At 38.6% G+C, this 22,857-nt stretch overlaps 1 protein-coding gene across 7 annotated transcripts in view; it reads right to left on the bottom strand.

Moving 5' to 3' along the window:
* Positions 1-573: 573 nt before the first annotated feature.
* The window catches only part of BRAF (B-Raf proto-oncogene, serine/threonine kinase), a 167,253-nt gene continuing 144,969 nt past the window's right edge, over positions 574-22,857 (bottom strand). For 2 of the 7 annotated variants that reach the window (XM_086688551.1, XM_086688587.1), the window contains 5 exons: positions 19,620-19,751; positions 11,247-11,381; positions 8,322-8,372; positions 7,270-7,423; positions 574-742 (listed from right to left, as the gene is read on the bottom strand). In XM_086688551.1, coding sequence (XP_086544677.1) covers positions 720-742; positions 7,270-7,423; positions 8,322-8,372; positions 11,247-11,381; positions 19,620-19,751 — 495 coding nt within the window. In that variant the 3' untranslated portion in view covers positions 574-719. Of the gene's footprint in view, positions 743-6,931; positions 7,424-8,321; positions 8,373-11,246; positions 11,382-19,619; positions 19,752-22,857 lie in introns of those variants that run through there. The other 5 variants (XM_086688570.1, XM_086688593.1, XM_086688580.1 and 2 more) reach the window with 3 other exon arrangements.

Here is a 22,857-nt window from a genome sequence, read left to right as displayed (position 1 = left end):
GTTAGGCAGACCCCCTCAGTGAGCAAGGAAACAAAGGCCAGAAACCCAGTAGGTCAGGAAAAAGATGCAGCATCCCCTTTTCCTCTACACCAACACGGATCTCGTCCTCACCTCTCGTTCTCCATTTAAATAAAACAGCTTCACTTGATAAAAATGCGTCAAAGACTGGACATGCACCACACAGAAAGGCCATGCTGCATTTTTGTTCCATCCCTCAGAAATGAACGGTGGTGGCTAGGGGAAAGAGCTCCGCGACAAAATCCCAGAACAGGAAAGAGAACGATGCTTGGCGATTGCAAACTGCCCCGTCAGGTGACCAGCCACACGCGGATCTGGCGGTTAGAAGGGCAGAGCCGATCGGCAGGCTCTCCACAGCCAATCTCCCAAGCTGTAGCAGCAGCTCCTTTCCATCATGCCTGACCACCAAAAGGTCAGAACTCAGGCTTTCTCCTCTTCCTTCCTGGGAGTGGACAGACTTGTATGCACGTGGTATTTGTGTTGAAGAAGAAACACTGGCAGCAGAGAATTCTGGTTCCTAAAACATTCTTCCCTCTTTTGTTGGATGGGAAATTCCATTCTGTTCCACACCAGCTTATGCATTGAAAATTCTGTATCTTTAAAAAAAGAGTTGAGGAACAGAAGAACTGTGTTTTGATGTTAACAAATTGTACGAACACAAGACTTAAGAAATAAGAGTAGATGTTGCCATGATGGTGTGGCTACTTGAAGGCTGCAAATTCTCCTGTAGAGGGAGGACAAGAGCTAATTTTAAAAAAGTTATCTCAAATAACCTAGAGACCCAGAAAAGCCTCACTGAAAGGTGACTAGCTATCTATTACAAATCTAGCATCATCATAACTAATTTAAAAGCAAAAATGGCTGAAACCCATAAAAGAAGATAATTTACAGTATAGAGAGTAGGGTTCAGTTACATCAATTACATATCAAGTCTGCAAGTAACTTCCCAGTGGGGATGTACATGTTATGGTTCTAGTCATGCTGAAAAGCACTGCAACGAACAAAATTTCTCAGAAACTGATTGTAAAATAGTAAGTCTGATTTGTTGAATACTTTGCCCCCCAATTATCAACTCATTTCCACTTTTATAATGCCACTATTAGATTAGAAAGGAAGAAACAAGAATTCTCCCCATTTGGAAAAAGATAAAAATAAGAGGTCAGCTGATTTGTCCACATGACACATTTGATTGAAGGAAAGAAAATCTAGACTGTCCATTTTCTAGTTCATTTCCTTTTAAACTACCAAAATATTACACATAGGCACGTGTGACTGAACATTACTGTCAGCACAAGGAATTCTTTAAACCACAAAGTCCCGGGGCACCTGGGTGGCGCAGTCGGTTAAGCGTCCGACTTCAGCCAGGTCACGATCTCACCGTCTGTGAGTTCGAGCCCCGCGTCGGGCTCTGGGCTGATGGCTCAGAGCCTGGAGCCTGTTTCTGATTCTGTGTCTCCCTCTCTCTCTGCCCCTCCCCCGTTCATGCTCTGTCTCTCTCTGTCCCAAAAATAAATAAACGTTGAAAAAAAAAAAATTAAAAAAAAAAAAAAAAACCACAAAGTCCCTTTGAGGTCCTATATTCCGTTAGCTTACTGACTTTGAGGGTTCATGCCATTATTTTTCATCTATCGTTTTGTTCATAGCTTCTACTTGTAACTAGAGGCTGGTTCTTATTATATACACTGTAGTTAATTTTGGGGGGGTTGGTTAATAACCGACAACTCTCGGAATTTAGCCAGCCTTAACATCGTTTCTCAGTAGTAACAGCTTGTGTGACGAGGATCCAAGCAATCACTAACATGAATACGCTATTTAATCTAGGAATAACCTATCCATCTTCTAATTGCTGTTAGATTCCAACTGGTTACTAGAGAACACTGGTATATCCCAACAGACTGCTAATGACTGGATGGCAGAACCCTCAGACTGCAGGCTAGTAATATTAGTCGATTAGACTAATATGAGACTGTTTGAATGCCTGTTATATGCGAGGTGCATCAGTGAATACTTTACATACATTTGTATCTGAGCCTCACAATAATTATAAGGCAGGTGCTGTTCCTTCTCTTAGTTTGTAGAGAAGCAAGCTGGGGGTTTAGAATAGTTAAGTAGTTTGCCTGCTATCTCACAGCTAGAAAATGGCAGAGTTAAAATGCAAGTCTGGTGGAGAAGAAGAGTCTTCACTATTAATACACCCCTAAACAATTTTCAATAATTAATCATTTGTTTTCCCATTCTGAATATTATTACTAATTGGACTGCACATAGTGAAACTGTCTTTCTATCTAAGGATTCCTTTCACCAAGGAAGTAACCACGGCACTGTGAGTCAAAAGGTCAAGGAAGGGTAAAAGAATTATTACCTCATATTTAAAGTTAAAAAGATTAGGGAATATGGCACTAGTGAAAAAATTAGCCAAATTACTAAGACTTTGGGGAGCCAAATATAGCATAACCACAGGAGGCTGTTAACAGCGACTCTAGAAATGTATAAACATTCACACTACCTTTGCTGATAGCTTGAGTGCATTATGGTTTTAAGGTTGCTATTTTTTCCAGTATTTTAATACATTTCTTCAAAGCAATTTCCAACATTCTAATTAGTAATCACTGTATCTGGCAGAATCTAAATCTCATCGAAGGAAGCCAATGTGAAAATAGGATTTACTTAGAAATCTTTATTTTAAAAAATGGCTAAATTTTAATCTATTAAGTGAGAGAGTATCAAAAGTGACAAAAGTCTAAGTTAAATCTTATATACTGCATTAAAAAATAACTTGAAAAAATCTTCAGATGTTGTCCATTAATTATGATTAGGCACTCCACTTTGTTGAAGTGTTTTACTCTACAAACTTAAAAATGTGAGCCTTGAAAAAAAAAAAAATCACAAAACAACCGCCCAAGGACAAACTCTTACCAACAAACTGCAAATCATACGCCAGTAAAGGAAACAGTTAAGATCATTCTACCACTGTCTGCTGCTTCTAAAGGAATGCACTTCTTTACATCAACAGACTTCAGGTCCAGGAAAAAAAAAAAAAGACAAAAAGAACTCAAGAGTTTAGGGACCAATAAAACTCTTTCTATATAAGACCCTGAAATCATGGAGAAATTTAAGAAAAATTGGGGGGTAAGAGGCGATGGATCTGCTTTTGGGAAAAAAAAGCATATTCCTTCTTGCGTATCTGGAAATCTCTATTATCCCATCCCCTATCCTATTTTATTTGAGGTAATAACAATTATTTGAAGTGAAACACCCAGAATACTATGTGGCTTTTTGAAATCTTGGTATATTAACTTAACTGTTGCCTGAAAAATCAGAGGCCAAAATGAAACTTTTTTTTTCATCTCTATTCTGGCTAAGAATAACCTAAGTTCTATTTTCCATGTGACTTTAGTTAAGATTAGGGGAGAGAACACTTGGGAAGGACCTGTGATTTTAGATACTCTAAACATCAAGATTTGTTTATTTGAAAGCTAAGGATTTTATTAACTAGTTTTAAGATATTACGAAATAATTATCTTTTAGTCCAGAATTGAATGTATTTCAGAGGCTCTCATACATATAATTTGATGTATACTTCTTAAAGACAAAATATGCTATGAAAAATCTAGTATGTTATTTTGCACACAAATTGATCACTGCTTTAGATGTGGGGACAGTCATCTGAAACTAAAGCAAGTCCCATTCTTTCTCTGTGGTGACCTTTAAGGAAGTTTCAAAAGTATAACATTCTGGCACGGACACACTGGACTTGTTAAATTCTTAAGAGAAATTATCACAGGAGAGATGAAGTATTTAATAAAATAAAAAGTGCTATAGAAATACTCAATAATTCTCAATCTAACAGACTGTAACTGATAAAATGTTTTAGCCATAAAGTACCCGTTTCATAATATTAAGCAACAAAGGCAGTTCATTTCCTTACATCGAGAGCGACTCACTTGAGTCAGAGGCCATTTAAGTTGCTGTGTTACATGGTCTCTATTTAAAGAGAATGATTTTTTAAGAAATATTTGTAATGTTTATTAATTTTTGAGAGAGAGAGAGAGAGAGAGAGAGAGAGCAAGCAGGGGAGGGGCAGAGAGAGAGGGAGACACAGAATCCGAAGCAGGCTCCAGGCTCTGAGCTGTCAGCACAGAGCCCAATGTGGGGCTCGAACCCACAAACTGTGAGAGCATGACGTGAGCTGAAGTGGGACCTTTAGCCAACTGAGCCACCCAGGCGCCCCCAAGAGGATGATTGTAACTAATGCTTTAGTATGTAAATGCCTAGTACAATATTAATATCTGAAAATAAACAACCTAAAGTATTTGATTAAATGCTGTGATCCCTCAACTACTTAAAAATCAAGATGAAAAATCTTAGTCCTCACCACTTGACTAGTAAAATGCCTAACATGTAAAACAAATTTTATAAAAAGCCTGTCTGCTGAAAAAGGAAATCAACTTTAATAAAAATATCTGAGGGTTCAGGTTTTAAGAAAAAGAGCAGGTCATAAGAGAACGAATGTCCTTCTGTTTCAATTACCTAGTCAGAGAGGTGGACTCCACATATGGTTAGAAAAACGGTATTTTTCTTTATTTGGAGAAAGCACATACAATTCAGCATAAAAGAACAGAAAAGGAGACTACCATATGTCATTCTAATGCTCCCTACTCCTCTGCATCCACGCTTTCTAAACATCTCGCTCTGCCAGATTTTTCATGTTCTTCCACGTCCAGGGGGCCGGGTTTGAATACAAGAGAGCTATCAGGTGACCCTTTGGAGGCACAATGGAGAGTGTGAGACAGCGCTATGGCTGGAAGAGCTCAGCAATGCCCTCTGGCAGAGGAGACTGAATGGAGTCAAAGGCAGACAGTGGGGTTGCTGGGTAGTTTTCAGTGAAGGGGGTAGTCAGGGGAAAAAACGGTGAGCAAAGAAAAGAAAATATGAGTGAAGCAAGTATAGTGAAGAACTATAAAAAGAACTGTATCAATATAAAGATCATTTGATTCCTGTGCCTTAAAATGCTTTCCAAAGCTTTGAGCATTCCACAGACCAATGTAAAAACTTTATCAGCTACATGCTTGCTATTCAATTTGTGATAAATAAAACCCCATTTAGTAATTACTACTAATCACATCTTAAAAAAAATTTTTTTTTTAATGTTTATTCATTATTTTTGAAAGAGAGCGAGAGAGAGCGAGCAGGGGAGGGGCAGAGAGAGGAAGACACAGATTCCGAAGCAGGCTCCAGGCTCTGAGCTATCAGCACAGAACCCAACGTGATCACGACCTGAGCCGAAGTCGGACGCTTAACCAACTGAGCCACCCAGGCGCCCCACTACTAATCACATCTTTAATGTCACTAGAGGATTTGGAAATCCCACACTTTAATGTTTTCCAACATGCTCTATTCTTTTATGCCTTTCTCATTTTTATTTTTGAAAACATGAGAAATGTTCTTTTCCACTACTCTTGCCTAAATTGAAAGGCATGAATCCATTTTGAATAACATGAATGGTATTACTTGTCTTAAACTGCCCAAATAAGGGGCCAAAGGTATGCCATGCTTCTCACTGGGTAGTTTTCCTGGACGAAATTTCATCCATTCAAATTAGAAAGTTATTTTATTTTAATTATTTATTTTGAGAGAGAGAGAGAGAGAGAGAGCACAAGTAGGGAAGGGGCAGAGAGAGGGGGGGAGAGAATCCCAAACAGGCTCCACACCGTCAGTGCAGGGCCTGACATGGGGCTCAAACTCCCGAACCGTGAGATCATGACCTGAGCCGAAATCAAGAGTCTGATGTTTAACTGAATGAGCTACCGAGGCGTCCCAAGAAAGTATTTTAAAAACTTATTTGTGGTACCTAAGAACTAAAATATCATTAAAGTCTTCCCAATTTTCTTCTTTATTGGCTTCAAAGGATGGTATTTACGCAGATGTTGTCTGTGTGCCTGCATAACCCTGAACTGTCCGTTATATTTAAAAATCATCACAGTTCCAAACCGAATAAATGAAAATGTATTTAAGAGGCTGGCTTTTGGCAATGACTCACAAGTAGAGATGGTAATCTCTTTGATAAGACGCCAGCAATACTGCCTCTTTCACTTTTGATTCCAGTAAGATTTTGGTTCACAATAAGAATATTAATGACTGCCACAATACAGCCATTTTTTACATAAGAAAATGTTAAGTATTAGCTCTAACAAATACTTCGTACCATGGGATTAAAAAAAGAATAGCATTCATTCATAAGAAGAAGAACCTTTCTGGGCAAAGAACATACGGAACACAAATTTTATGAGACACATGGATAAGGGGATTGTTAAAACAGGCATGAGAGGGAAGTATAATCTGAAGTAACAATATTTAAGAAGTCTGTGACCTTGCTGTTTGGCAACTAAAGACATCTAAACAAACAAACCCAAAACTTTCACAGAATTCTGTTAAGCTTTTTTGGGGGAGGAGGAGGCAATGCATTTGTAAGGAAATTCACCTTCCATGTGTATATGACACCTTTAGTAATGAGGAAATACTACTTAAAAGGAACCTCAATTTATAACATTTGTCCACTAAAAATCCAAGCTTCAACCATAGTACTCATGTCAGACATCCACTCCTCAGCAATGTCTTTGGTTACCTGCACCCATAATTTCTAAAAAGAAATTCAGTCTATTGCTAAGGTGTATAAAGGACATCCATATTTTCCAAGTTATAATAAAAAGTAGTTATAGAAAAAATACTAAGAATAAAAATAACTTATTCAACTCTCGTGGCTTCCTAAATGAGATCTGTTCGCACTGCCTTGCCTCACACAGGCGTTAAAACCTGTCATCCCCTTTCTACCTGCAAGCCCATACACGGGGGCAGTACTGCTCTTGCGAGTCCCTAAGGGACATGTGATAGCTCATAACAAAAGGTGCAGGAGAAAAGTTTAATTGAAGTTTAATAATTAGGATAAGCCAGTAAACAAAACCAATTTGTAACAGGAAGTAAAGCCTCCAGAAGAGGTACTGCAAATGTTCAGCAATGTCTGTGCATTTTGAAAACCCTTGGATATTGAAAATCCAAAGCTAAGTATACATTTTAGATCAGGAAATAATTATATCTAGTCTTTAAAAACATACACATTCTTTGGTTCATCTTTTTTTAAAAAAGAAGATGCTATCCAACTTAGTACAGAAGCACGCACATTTCCACCTCCTTGGCCCCAGCCCCCTGCACTCGCGCACTCATCTAACTTATCTCAGTGGACGGGAAACGCACCATATCCCCCTGCCTGGATGGGTGTTTTTGGAGAAGCACAAGCATAGAGACTAAAATCCTCTGTCTGGAAGCCAGCCCGATTCAAGGAGGGTTCTGATGCACTGCGGTGAATTTTTGGCAATGAGCGGGCCAGCAGCTCAATAGAGGCAAGAATCTAAAAAAGGGAAAAAAAAAGAAAAAAGAAAAAAAGAAAAAAAGTAGAATGAAAATCTAGGTGGTGTTAATCTTTAATATCCGCATCATAGTTAACAAGAAAGCACCTGAAATCTTACGCTGTTTTGAGTATTATCCTAAATGCTTAAGAAATTGGTATTTTTTTCCTTACAAAGAAAAGATTATTACCAAACTCCATTGGCTTTAATCTCTGTAAAATAAATGGGGAAAGTAACCTATAGTTAGCTTTTATTTACATTTTAGATTATCTGCCAGCCTTGGAACAGTAAATAATACAAAATTTTAAACCAATTATATACCTATCCCACAGACCACAGTCCCTTTTGGGAAGAAGAAGGAGCATAAATCAGTAAAGCACTATATGGCTTCACAAACAGAATCATCAGAGCAACTCATTCTTTAAGAAACTCAGTAATAGGAAATGTCTTACACATACATGATTAAAAGAAGGGTCTCAATGACCCAGACTGCTAGTGGCACAGGAGTGAGAAGTGACAGGTGACAATCCAAGAGTGAAGGAGAAGACAGGAAAACAACAAATAGACACCAATCCACAAAATGTAGAAACTCAGCATATTTTAAGGTACAAAGAAACAGGTTATGACTTTGAAGGCATACAGTATAATAACAGATGTTCATACTCATGAGACATGTGTAAAAGGCTTGGCACAATGCCTAGAATATATAGTAAGTACTCAATAAAACTTTAGCAGCCATCACTATTATTTTTCTGAGCCACCAAAACTTTTTTAAAAGTTAAACTATAATCTGTATAATGATTAGTATAAGGCAAAGAAGCAATGTTACAAAACATTTTAAATTACAAGCATAACACACAAATAAAAATTCAAATAATACAGAAAAAGTATAAGTCCTACCTTCCAGGGGTAACCACTGTTAAAGAGTCTATACTTTCTTCTGGACCTTTCCTATGCATAAACATGCACATATGAAAACAGAGCCCATCCCCACCCTCATCACCATTTAAAGTGGTATCATTCTATACATATTTTTCTGCATTGCTTTCTTTTTTTTCCCCCTCCCTAACATCCATGCCATCTAGAGAGCTACCTTGATTTTTAATTTCTCCTAATGGTAAGCATTTTTGTCTATATCTGAACACTTGTGGAAGCAGGCTCTGTAGTATACCTTTTCAGGAGTGGAATTACCAGAGCACAAAGTATATATATTTTAAGTTTATGAATTCTAGCAAGTCCTTTCAAAAGGGCCAAACCAATTTACATTCCCAACAACACTGTTAAAAAATTTACAAGGAAGGCTCTTCCTTACTTCCCAACATCGTTCCCAATGCTGGATATTGTCAATCTGAGAGAGAAAATCAAAATGTATTTCACCGTTACTCTACATTTTACTGACTGTCCCAGAACTTTTAACATCCTAAGTTCATTCGCCATTTGTATTTCTTTATGATTCACCAGTTCATATCCTTTGCTCATTTTCTATTATCTTTTACTTACTGATTTGTAGGAGGCCTTTATATAATACCAGTATTTATACTTCATTATATACATGCTACAATTATTTTTCTATGTTTACCTTTCAATGTTATTTTTATTATACAGAAGTATAAAAACTTTTATTGCAGTCAGACATGCTCATGTTTTCCTTTATAATTTCTGGATTTTGTCTCTTGCTTATAAGGAAAGCCTTTTATCTCAAGGTTATAAAAAATGACTTCCTATTTTAAGGTTTTGTTTTCTACATATAAATCTTTAGCCATTTAAAATTTATGTTTTTGTATAGTGTGAAAAGAGATCCTGTAATGAAAAATTAAAAACAGTACTTAAGGTAGCCTTCAATAATCTGAAAAATTCAGATATGCATTTCATTTTCTGATATCATGCAAGGAATAAAATGTTACTTATATTTAGAAATATGAACATTTTGAAAGAAAAAAAAGAAATATGAACATTTTGTCCCTTTTAATACCACTCAGAAAGTGGGTCGGTCGCCTGGCTGGCTCAGTTGGTAGAGCATGCAACTTGATCTTGGGGTTGTTAAGTTCGAGCTCCATGTTGGGTGTAGAGATTACTTAAAAAAAGAAAATCTTAAAAAAAAAAGTGGTCCTATGGATATAATTTGCATTATTAATGTACACCAAGCAGGTTAAACAGGAAGCTCTGGCACCTGGAATAGAAATGAGAACATGGTATAGGAGGCCTGCTGACAATGGCCAACAGCACTGGTCCCTTTACTTTGATATCTTCAACCAGTGGTTTTCTGGGTTAAAAAAAAAAAAAATAACTCTTCCTCAAAATAGTAACTTAGAATTCCAATACGTAAAACCTAGATCTACCCACGCTGAGGCAGCCCCTGAGAGATATGTTCAAATTATAAATTCTATCTTTAATTCTTTATTTAAAAAAAATTTTTTTTTTTTTTTAATTTTAAGTAGGCTCCACGCCCAACGTGGGGCTTGAACTAATGACCCTGAGATCAAGAGTCGCATGTTCCACTGAGACAGCCAGGCGCCCTGGTCTTTAATTCTTTCTTTTTTTTTTTTTTTTAATGTTTGTTTATTTCTGAGAGGGAGACAGAGTGTGAGTGGGGAAGGAGCAGAGAGAGAGGGAGGGAGACACAGAATCCAAAGCAGGCTTCAGGCTCTGAGCTGTCAGCACAGAGCCCAACGTGGGGCCTGAACCCACAAATTGCAAGATCATGATCCAAGCTGAAGTTGGGCACTCAACCAACTGAGTCACTCAGGTGCCCTGGGTCTTTAATTCTTTAGATGGGCATAAAAGATCCACTAGCTTCTGTAACAGTGACTTCTGTCTAAGAGACCCAGCTAGCGTTGTGCATTCAAGGGCAGAAGGTTCACAAAAGACCAACTCCGTGATTACAGTAGCTGGATAATTAAGGGAGTTAGCACTTCCCACTTGCAAACTGTATTGATTTATCAAGACCTATTTATGTGGTGCTATCAGGGCTATTTATGTGAACTTCAGGGCTGTAGCCTTATAACATGAAGAGACAAAAGTGATAGTCATTTTCCAAGAATCAGAGAAAGGCAGACAGTACCAACAGCTGCCTTTTCTTTTTGCTCCAGGTGGAAACGTTCCTCCAAAAGACCCAGTATGTAGGGAAGCTTGGAATGTGTTTATCTTACCACCAAGAAGAATTAAAGCAGTAGTTCTCAAAGTGCAGTCTGTGGGAAAACTATTTTCGTAGTAACACTAAGGTATTATCTGCCTTTTTCACTGTCATTACTTCGCAAAAGTCAGTGGTGCTTTCAGAAGCTACACGGTGGAAGGTACTGCAGCATAATGAATGCAGAGAATCCAGATGTCTTCTTTTTGTAGAGATTTGCAAAAAAGGTAAAACAATGCCACTCGTCTAATTTTGTTGGTGGGGAAAATGTAGTTCTTTTTAATTTCATAAAAATGTTATTTAGCATGTAATGGTTTTATTACGCTTAAATAAACTTATCAACATTTTTAAAACAGTTTTAATTTCTAAAATGGCAATTACTATTTATATAAACAAAAGCTCTTTGGGGGGCCTTTAATAATTTTTAAGTGTGTGAGACCAAAAATTTTTGTTTGAAAACTGCTAGACCAAAGTCAAGTCTTTCTGAATATTCTGTCCTGGGATTCCAGGTTTCTAGATGTACCACTGTTCAACCTTTATAAAATCATCTCTGTGCAATTACTTCACTGCTGCCCGCACATGATCACAAGGCATCCAAATCCATAAAACACAAAACTGTGTGCCCCTGAAAGTATTTAAAAATCTGCATCTGAGTATTAGTCTGTCCTCTTAGGTAACATCAAGCTTCTTCTTACTTGGGGAAACAGTGGCCTCTCATCTCTTTTCTTTTTTAGGCACTCTGCCATCAATCTCTTCATGGCTTTCGGACAGTTACTTCGTACCTTACTGAGATCTGGAGAAAGATATCCTCGTCCCACCATAAAAATTATCTGGGGAGGGAATAAAAAAAAACAAATCAGACAACTTCACTTATAAATTGAAAAATACTCCAACATTGAGAATTCAACAAGCTGCACATTTATGTGTACTTTTCTGCGTGTACATTTTCCCTTAATAACAAGTTAAGAAACACAACGCTAGTAATCTGATTCTCACACATCTTATCGTGGGGACCCGACACTGCACGGGCCGTCAACTGAAAACATCATGTCCCATGGACTGTCGTAAAGGTCTGCTAATCGCTCCCCAGGTCTCTGGTCTCTCCTTCCCCAATCCATTTCCCACTGCCAGGGTAATCAATCATGAGACACAGATCAGGCTGTGCCTCTTTTCTACTTGAGTATTTTACTGAGTCCTTGTTGGGCATCATACTGAGTCCTTTATATATATGTAGCTGGAACTAAAAAACGTTAACCTTTTTAGCAGGTGTTTTGGCATCTGCGTTTTAAATTTGTTTGCTGAGGAAATGGGTGATATGGGGCATTTAGTTATGTAGATATGAGAATCACAGCCTCCTCCAAAGGAAAGAAGATAAACCTCCTCCAAAGAAAAGAAGGTAAACAGAACTGAAATTTTCTGTTTAAAAGTAAAAAGGCTTGTCTTCCCTGGGTGCAGAGATTTATAATTTTTCCAATTTCTTAACTTTCTAATTTTCAGCTCTTTTGATAATGGGCAGAGACAGACATCAGAAGTCTTGGAGAGAGGGGGGGTTTGATCTTAGAGGGAACAGTTCCAACGGACAGCCTAGTGGCTGGGTGGACAGCCAGTAAGAGATCCCTTGTTACAGGCCGGAGCTTATAAACTTTAGAATAGTCGAGCCTGGTCTCTTAACTTGCTCTTAGTCCCTGTTCAGTGCTGTAAGAACCGGTGCTGACCCGAGAGCAGATGTGCTCGAGGACCACGCGGTGCAAGCGTGCAGCTACCCTTCCATCTCCCCTGGCAGAACTGCCCTGCTCCCGCTTTGTAAAAAGCATACCTTTTTTACCCACATGAAATGTAACGATAGTACACATTGCACCAAGGTGTAAAACTGCTGGGGTACCAAAGGGACACTATTGGTATTTAACAGGGCTTTCATGAATGGGTAACAAATACCTTTGCAAGACAGCTAGTTTCCAAATCTTTGCTCTCAGTAAAATTAACTGAACCGTCAGCTGATTACAAAACTCAGTGACAAGCTATTATGCAATTTTTTGGTACATTATAGACATGAGTTTTAACTGAGTGATATGGTGTACGGTAAAGAATTTATCTTGCCCAGAAAAAGGGATGGACTTTGCCTTTGGCTCCTAGGAGATAATCCCTAAAAGTTTGGAATGTCCTGCCTGATGAGAGTATTTCTGTTTATTTACCTGGGGGCTTTTGGAAGGGACTTTGAGTCATATAGTACCAGTTTGACTTCCAGAGGGCTTGAAAACTAAGGCCAGCCACAGAGGTAGTCAACCATATCTACCTGACAGAGCCCCAGTGATAACTCTGGACTTAAGAGAGTCTCTGTGGTTGGCAGTGTTCTGCTGTCGGGAGAATTCAGTGCGGTCCACAGTTACACTGGGAGAAGACAACTGTGACCTCCACATGTGGAACTCTCCTGGATTCTGCCCTATGTGCCTCTTCCCTTGGCTGATTTTAATCTGTATCCTGCTGTTGCACTAAACCATAACTGTAAGCATTAACAACCTACAGCGAGTTCTCAAACTTAATGAGCGACTGAGTCTGAGTGTGGTCTTGGGGACCAGAGAACTGTGCATGTGGGTATAACAAATCCCTGACTTTCCCATCTTTGTATCTACCTGAACAATACTGCTCAGTGCTTAATTCTTTCTCATTTCAGCAAAAGCCTATTTATCCACAAATACATGAATGAACTGAAGAGAAAAGCCCCATATGTTCATTAAGACACACATTTCCAATAAAATTTTACCTTCTTTATTTCTATATACCAAAACTTACATTATTTTCATCAGTTATGTATTAATACTCATTAATAGAAGCATAGTTCAGAATTTAAAAAATTAACCTTCAAAGACTAAAGTCACAGGAAAGATTTTTGTAATTCTAAATTTAAATACGTATTTTTTGTTGCAGAGATGTTATTTGAATGATCAATAAAAGGCTTGAAAGTATAAAAGTATGTTTAAAAAAGAGACGTATCAAACTTTGAAAAAATATAATACAAAGGAAATCACATTCTTTGCAATTACTTAAACTTAAAGGGAAGACTCTCCAGGATGTAATTCATGTACAGAAGATTTAAGGGGCACATAAAAGATAAAATCAGCAGTTCAATTTGAAATTCTGGAACTGACTGGTTATTCCCATTCTCAATCCACATTCAGCACTCCTGGCACCTCCACCCCTTGATTCGTGCCTCTGTATTACTGGAGCACAAGGTCTACTCATTCTCATCACCCCCTCCCCTTGCACTGCTTCAACAGATTGGTAAACTCCACCAAAAGCATGGCCTGTGTATTATTCATCTTTGTATTCCTTTATATCCCATAATGCTTTGCATATAGTAGGCTTTGAAAATTTCTTATTGAAATAATTTGTAGTGTAGGTAAGATACTGGTATTCATCATTTTGTATCTCTTGAGAGCTTGTGCTTGGAACCTAGCCACCAGGCTCTAACAAAGTCCACACTTTCTAGAAGACGTCCCCATAGAAAGGTCCATGTCGACAAGAACTAAAGCCCTTGGCCCTTCACCCTGACCAAGCTTCCAGCAGACAGCTAGCACCACACCTTGTCAGAGGTACGAATGAGCCATTTTGGAAGTGGATCCTTTAACACCCAAATGAATGCACCCTAGGCAACACAATGTGACACAGACATAAATCTTACTCACTGAAAGCAGTCCAAACTGCAGATTCATAATTTGCTTAAGCCACTATGTTTTGGGTGGTTTGTTATACACCAACAGTAACTGAAATAACAGACTTAAATAACAGTACTTAAAATAACAGATAAAAATTAGTTGTTATTTTCTTCTAAGATGACACAGCACTTCTACTCCAAGAAAAGAAAACCATGAGGACAGAGAGTCAATACATGTAGCCTAAATGAGTGCATTATTAATCCCAACTCAGTAGAAAAGCTGCACTGGAAGAGGAAAGAGCAGGGTGATTAGAGAGCAAAATGGAAGGATAAAGAGGGGGAAAAAAATGATAGCAATTTCTTAGATTTCAGCACTAGAGTAAGGAAAGCAAAAGGCATGCTATACGATGGCCATCCCTTGAAGCGCTAAGAGAACTGCTCTAGGAAAGAATCTGATCTTTACAACCAGAACGAATTCTTTAGTGCAATTTCTTATTTTTATAACTGAAAAAAAAAAAGACACCTGAAGAGGTAAAGTGACCAGGTCATGAGTCCAATGTCGGCCATTACGCTGAGTTTCTTAACCAGAGTCCTGCTTTAAATTTACAGGCAAAACCTGCCACCCGAGACTATGGGGGGAAGAGTACACAGGAACAGTTCCTACAGTGAGTAGTAAAGAAGGAGATGTCCTATCTCCCATGAGAAAGAAGAATATTCCTAAATTTTCAAACAGAAGTCCAATCTGAGAGCCATGGTGATGAAAGTTCGAGAGAAAAAGAAAAATCAAGGGGACAGACGGAGCAATAGCTGGGGTTACGTCACTGAAGATGACTAGAATTAGCAATTCCCAAAAGGGACTTCCATGGAAAGTGCCATTTGAAGAAAGCAGACAAGAAGTAATGAAATAGAATAGGGGTGAGGGATAGTGCATATATTATTCTTTGACCCCCCTTTTCTTTCTTTCTTTAAAAGTTTATTTATTTATTTTGAGGTGGGGGGCAGAGAGAGACAGACAGACAGAGAATATCCCAAGGAAGCTCCCTGCTGTCAGCAAAGAGCCCCAAGTGGGGCTCGATCTCACAAACTGCGAGATCATGACCTGAGCCAAGATCAAGAGTCAGACACTTAACTGACTGAGCCACCCAGGCGCCCTCCTTTTTCTTTATCAAATATTCAACCTGGTTTCAGACTGGCAAATTCCAGAAGGTTCTTACTACCAGACAGAATTAACCAGTAAAGGCCTTACCCTTCTGTTGGTCACTCACTTACTTCTCTTATGGAGAGTAAGCCCTTGCCACATCATTTATTATACTCCTGTGGAAGACAAAGCACCTAAAATGCCAAGAAGTGGATGAGTGCAAAACTCTGGGTTGCTTTTTATCCATATTTTGGAGATAATAATACCCATTTCCATAATGTATTATTTTATTAAAACAGAAGTATTCACTGGATTTCATGCAGATCTTAGATTCATAAATTTTTATTTGTGGTCTCTATGATAAATCAACTAAAACTAAAGTTCCCTTGTAAAGTTCCCTTTTCCCTTGTAGAAAAGTAATATGCAAAGGAAAAGTGAACATGGCACAGGGTATTATGTCTTATGGTTGAATGAATAGGACTGTAGGAGGCAGGGCACAGGAAGTGTGCAAATTAGAACCAACCTTGCTACTCAGATTGCCATCATCCAATCAATCATCTCAGTGATCTAGAATCTGTCACAAGTCCAATGAGTGCAATGGGTCAACTACGCTCCTTCGCTAGTAGTTTGGTCTATCTTGAATCTATGCTTCATGCAGGGCTTAAAATGTCAGGTAATTAGGAATCAGGTCACAGATTTTTTTTTAACACTCAAAGGTAGTATTCAACGTTCAAAAGCTACGTAGTAGTTAGAAAGACCAAACAGCAACTAACCAATTAGCTCTGTGCTGACCTTGGTAGAAACAGTCATTTAAATCATTTTTTTCATCTACATAGAATCCAGAGCACTCTGGGTAAGGGGCCATCTGGTCACTCAGCAAGTATCCACAAAGTACAGGACAACTGAGACTACTTCTCTGAAATCACATACTAGCTGAAGTTCTTAGAGAGAAAGATACTCAGAGTTATTACCAAAAAGATGGAGAGTTGAACTGATGACCAACACACATACACACACACTACTTACATGAAGTTAACACATTTAAAAATTAAAAACTATCATTTCATTAGATTGAGAGCTTATGATAAAACACATACCACATTCACACTGTTGGATTTTTTTTTATTCTTTGGATTGGGGATTCTCAACGTCGGTATGTATAAAAATCACCTGTGGCACAAAAACAGACACATAGACCAATGGAATAGAATAGAAACCCCAGAACTAGACCCACAAACGTATGGCCAACTCATCTTTGACAAAGCAGGAAAGAACATCCAATGGAAAAAAGACAGTCTCTTTAACAAATGGTGCTGGGAGAACTGGACAGCAACATGCAGAAGGTTGAAACTAGACCACTTTCTCACACCATTCACAAAAATAAACTCAAAATGGATAAAGGACCTGAATGTGAGACAGGAAACCATCAAAACCTTAGAGGAGAAAGCAGGAAAAGACCTCTCTGACCTCAGCCGTAGCAATCTCTTACTCGACACATCCCCAAAGGCAAGGGAATTAAAAGCAAAAGTGAATTACTGGGACCTTATGAAGATAAAAAGCTTCTGCACAGCAAAGGAAACAACCAACAAAACTAAAAGGCAACCAACGGAATGGGAAAAGATATTTGCAAATGACATATCGGACAAAGGGCTAGTATCCAAAATCTATAAAGAGCTCACCAAACTCCACACCCGAAAAGCAAATAACCCAGTGAAGAAATGGGCAGAAAACATGAAGAGACACTTCTCTAAAGAAGACATCCGGATGGCCAACAGGCACATGAAAAGATGTTCAGCGTCGCTCCTTATCAGGGAAATACAAATCAAAACCACACTCAGGTATCACCTCACGCCAGTCAGAGTGGCCAAAATGAACAAATCAGGAGACTATAGATGCTGGAGAGGATGTGGAGAAACGGGAACCCTCTTGCACTGTTGGTGGGAATGCAAATTGGTGCAGCCGCTCTGGAAAGCAGTGTGGAGGTTCCTCAGAAAATTAAAAATAGACCTACCCTATGACCCAGCAATAGCACTGCTAGGAATTTATCCAAGGGACACAGGAGTACTGATGCATAGGGGCACTTGTACCCCAATGTTCATAGCAGCACTCTCAACAATAGCCAAAGTATGGAAAGAGCCTAAATGTCCATCAACTGATGAATGGATAAAGAAATTGTGGTTTATATACACAATGGAGTACTACGTGGCAATGAGAAAAAATGAAATATGGCCTTTTGTAGCAACGTGGATGGAACTGGAGAGTGTGATGCTAAGTGAAATAAGCCATACAGAGAAAGACAGATACCATATGGTTTCACTCTTATGTGGATCCTGAGAAACTTAAGAGAAACCCATGGGGGAGGGGAACAAAAAAAAAAAAAAAAAAAAGAGGTTAGAGTGGGAGAGAGCCAAAGCATAAGAGACTGTTGAGAACTGAGAACAAACTAAGGGTTGATGGGGGGTGGGAGGGAGGAGAGGGTGGGTGATGGGTATTGAGGAGGGCACCTTTTGGGATGAGCACTGGGTGTTGTATGGAAACCAATTTGACAATAAATTTCATATATAAATAGAAAAAAAAAAATCACCTGGCAAACTTATTAAAAATGCAAGTGCTTGGACTTCACTCCATGGAATCAGAATCTGCTCTAGTATCTCTATTTTTAAACAAATTACCCAGGTAATTCTTCTTCTTCTTTTCAATGTTTATTTACTTATTTTGAGAGAGAGAGAGAGGTGGAGGGGGGAGGGGGAGGGGAAGAGAATCCCAAGTAGCTCCAAGCTGTCAGTGCAGAGCCCAATGTGGGGCTCAATCTCATGAACTGTGAGATCATGACCTGAGCTGAAATCAAGAGTTGGGTATTTAACCAACTGAAATACCCAGGAGCCCTTACTCAAGTAATGCTGATGCAAACCACAGTACAAAGTATAAGTATTATTTATAGTTTATATGGTCAACTATTGTTTTTATTTTTTATTTTTTTAAAGGCTTATTTATTTTTGAGAGAGAGAGAGAGAGAGAAAGAGAGACAGAGACAGAGACAGAGCACAAGTGGGGGAGGGGCACAGAGAGAGGAAGACATAGAATCTGAAGCAGGCTCCAGGCTCTGAGTTGTCAGCACAGAGCCCGACGCGGGGCTCGAACTCACGGACCGTGAGATCACGACCTGAGCTAAAGTCAAACGCTTAACTGACTGAGCCCCTGTTTTTTAATATATTAATGGTGGAATTGCTGCAATCTCTCTCTCTCTCCACACACACACACACACACACACACGCGCGCGCACACACACACACACACACACTCTTTTACATACTGAGGTATACAAGATAATTTTAGTAAAGACAATTTCATTTTCTTGGTTAGTGTCAAAGTCCTGGTGAATTTCATGTGGCTGGGACAGAAAAGGCAAAGAGCTGCCTGAGGCTAAGTTGGGTACTGGGGGCAGGGGGGAGGTAAAGGACAGAGAACAGGAACTTAGGAAGAAATAAGTACAAAAATTTCCTATTAGAATTCTCCTTCTAGAAAAATGGAAAGCATGAAATAAGTCTTTCCATTTACCTAGTTAACAAAAGGAAGAAACCGTACTAATTTCACAAGAATCCGATATGAAGAACAGCACAGCCAGGCTGCTTAGCACAAGCCGTGACGGAACAGAGAGGCGGCATAAAGCCCAGTCGCTGCAGCGGCAGCGCCTCCTTCTAGCCGAGCTCGGTCAAGAGATGTGACCAACACCCACTGCTGCAGCTCTAGCTTCTAGTCAGAACATCAGGAGCTATACTCCATTACAACACTTAGCACTGAGCTTTCAAGGAGAGGCCTTACACGCAGCTACTATTGCTGAGAGTATACCAAAAGTTTCCAAAACTGGTAACAAAGATCAAGATATCTATTTTTCACGTCTACCCGGACTCAACGCTTCTTTTCTTGCAACAAACTGGAGTCTTTCTTTTTTTTAATTAAAAAATTTTTTTTATTTAATTTTGAGAGAGAGACAGAGAGAGAGAGACAGAGAAAGAGAGAGAGAGAGAGAGAGAGAAAGAAGGTGCACAATCAGGGAAGGGGCAGAGAGAGAGAGGAGGAGACACAGAATCTGAAGCAGACAGGCTCCAGACTCCAAGTTGTCAGCACAGAGCCGGTTGCAGGGCTTGAACTCACAAACCTCCAGATCATGACCTGAGCCGAAGTCGGACACTTAACCGACTGAGCCACACAGTTGCTTCCAAACTGGACTCTTTATACATATAGTAAAATAAACCCCAAGAGATGGTAAAGATTTACCTGGTCCCTGTTGTTGATGTTTGAATAAGGTAACTGTCCAGTCATCAATTCATATAGAACAATCCCAAATGCATATACATCTGACTGAAAGCTATATGGGTTTTTATCTTGCATTCGAATTACTTCTGGTGCCTGTCAGAACACAAAAAGACAAATATTCTTGTTTACTCTTCAACTTCAACTGAATAGACTGAAAAGCAGATTAAAATTCCCAGAACAATGCTTTTGTCATTAAATAATTCATCTAATATGCAATCAATTCTCTTATTAATGGGCAAAGAAGTAGAACTGATCAAGAAGAAAAATGCTTGGTAAACTCTGAAAGAGGTGGTATTACCCGAGATTCCATGTGCATTACTAAGATTTTATAATTTTATCAGCCATCCTCTTTCAGCACAAAATCCTGTCATTGCTATTTGAATCCTTCCCAGGACTAGTCCTATCAAGAATCAGTTCCCATTTCCCATTCTTGATTCAGTAAAGAAATATTAGATCTGTGTTCATGTTTGGGAGTAGCACAACCACTATGGTAACTGCCTTAGAATTTTGGTTTTCCCCCTTGGTACAATGGTTTTCCTCGTCTCAGGGCACCTTAGAGAATACTGGTAAAACTCCTGCCTCCAAAAGCATTGTCAACATGCCATGGATGCTTTATTAACAAAAGCAAGAGACAGCAGGTTGACTTGGAAGATGGTATAAAGAATCTTGGCTGCTTGCTTCTTGGGAAAAGCTATAGACCAAAGCATATTTGCTACATTTTTACACATTTCACTCACTGTACTCTAATACTTAATTTCTTCTTGGCTGTTTACATAAAATACAATAGATGGTCAGTTAAATATTAGCTTAAAGGAATTACTTCACCTTGCATCTTCTGTTCTGTTTCATTTGGAAGAATTGTCTCATTAGAGAAATTGCAGAGTATAAATAAAAACTCTTGTGAAAGCATTACTTTGATACCAAAACCTGGACTGACTGCAAAAATGGCTGGAAGACCTGGAACAAGATTCCTGGTCACAGGTCAGGGTAAGGCCAGTCAGACTCTCTCAAAAGGCAGGCAATGACATTCAGCCTCACCCGAAAATCACAATCACCTGTATAGACTTTAACCTCTCAATGTCCAGACTACAATCTAGAACAGAATCTGGGGAGGGGATCCAAGCACTGTTGTTTTTTTAAGTCCCCCAGATGATTTTAATGTCTAACCAAGGTTGAGAACCACTGATAGATGTACGGAGGCCCTGATGGAAGGATGGGGGCGTAGAAGAAGACTATCTACTTACGTTGGTCAAACATCTTACTAACTGCTTTTAGTAATATAGTACAAAACAAACCACATACAACTGTGCTATAGTGAACCAGCCAGAATACTGAGAGGCTGGTTATGATAGACACAATCTGAAAAGCCAGAACACAGTTTTGAGAGGAAGAGAGTAATAAATCAGTTGAGGAACTAAATGTCTTTTTAAAATTTAGTTTTACCTCACTGTTGTTGGTAGATGGCTTGATGTAAAGTTGTATGTCATCTATTTACAAGAAACGCATAATCAATCCTCAATTAATTTAGTGATTTAAGATCCTCAATTAATTTAATGATTTAATTTGTAAAAATTTTCACAAAGGTGTCTTTCCCCTCTAAGATAAATAAAACAAGGTTGAGAAGACTATTGTAAATAGTTCAGAGAATTACATAACCTTAGTCCTGACCCAACTCTTCTCTCTTGTCTACGGATGTTCCATATTTGTTTCTGAAGGCACTATCAACCCAAAAGGATTTATTCAATAATTAAGTGTACTATTGGCTACTCTCGTATTAGAACTCAGCTTGATGGAACAAAGGATGAACCAATCTACCTAGGTATCAACAAAAAAATTAGAAAAAAACGTAACACTTTATGTATAATAATCTACTAACTGTATAAAACTACGGTTTTTGAAAAAAGGACAAACCTGGAGATTTAACTGAGCCTCTCTTCCACACTAGTTAAGATCAACACACCTTTAAAACATGTATTAATTGTTTCTTTTTAATATTAGGTTTTATAATTTCAGTACTTAATATCTGCCAGCCCACCCCTTCCTAGGATACACTGCCATCTTGTAACACGGTGTATGACTTAAAGGTGCGTGAGATCCAGTTTACAATTATTAATTAGCCTCTGGTTTATAATGATTTTTAAACAATTAGAATGATCAAAGTCACAAACCTAGCTAGCTCTAATTACTGAATCTTAGACACAGAAAAGGTATTAGAAATCCACTAGTCCAACCAACATTAAAAATTGAGAGACGTGGTGGAGGTTAACAAACATGCAGGCTAAGAGTCAAACAGAGCACTTAAGTACCAATCTCCTAATTCTAAGTCCAGTGAGCTCCTTCCACTTGCTACTTTGCCTTAGCTCCAGTTATTATTACAAGAAATCATAGCCGAATTGAACCCTAAGTTTTCCTCACTGATGCAGACATCTATCTTGGAATTCCCTTCCTGGAGACTGCTATGGATAGTTCGGGGGATATACGCAAATGTGGCTTCAAGAGCCCTTGCAGCTTTTCTGTTTCCAGCATCGTGTCCCAAAGTCTTTGTGCAGATTCAATTATTTAAACCTTCAAATTGCACTAATGGTTTGGGGACATCCTATATTCAGCTGAGAGCAGCGGTTCTCAAACTTTTTTTGTCTCAGGCCTCTTTTAGTCTTGAAAATTACTGAAGATCCCAAGGGCATACATAGGTATTTATCATTTTTAAACCTAACAGGGAAACTGTTAAAATATTTAGTAATTCCATAAATAATAAAACAACAGCCATTAGATGTTAATACAGATGACCCATGTTTAATGAAAAGTGTATTTTCAAAACCAAAAACAGTTCAGTGAGAACAGTACTGCAATTCTCTTTGACTGGTTTAACAGAGTCAGCTACAGACACATATTTGTTGCTGCATTCAATCTGTTGTGATGTGTCATTTCTGGCTGAAGAACATGAAACCAAATGTGGCTTTACACAGGGATGACCTTGAAGACCTCCAAAAGGGTCTCAGAGTCCCTTTTAAGAACGGCTAGCTTAGAGGTTGATTCCTATGCCTGCCCTTTTCAGAGCCTGCAGAAAGTAACTGAAGTTTTCATTCCCTTTTTTCCAACAAAGCAGAAATAGGAATAAAGCAAGAGCTATGCAGGGCAGCACATGGCTGACAGTGTTAAAAAATCTACCTTTTTTTTTTTTTTTTTTTTTTGTCTTTCC

Source organism: Puma concolor, chromosome A2, assembly GCF_028749965.1.
Source record: "Puma concolor isolate L17-30 chromosome A2, mPumCon1.1.hap2, whole genome shotgun sequence".
Taxonomy (NCBI): Eukaryota; Metazoa; Chordata; class Mammalia; order Carnivora; family Felidae; genus Puma; species Puma concolor.
The sequence above is the reverse complement of the archived record's forward strand: the minus strand, read 5'-3'. Positions and strand labels throughout refer to the sequence as shown.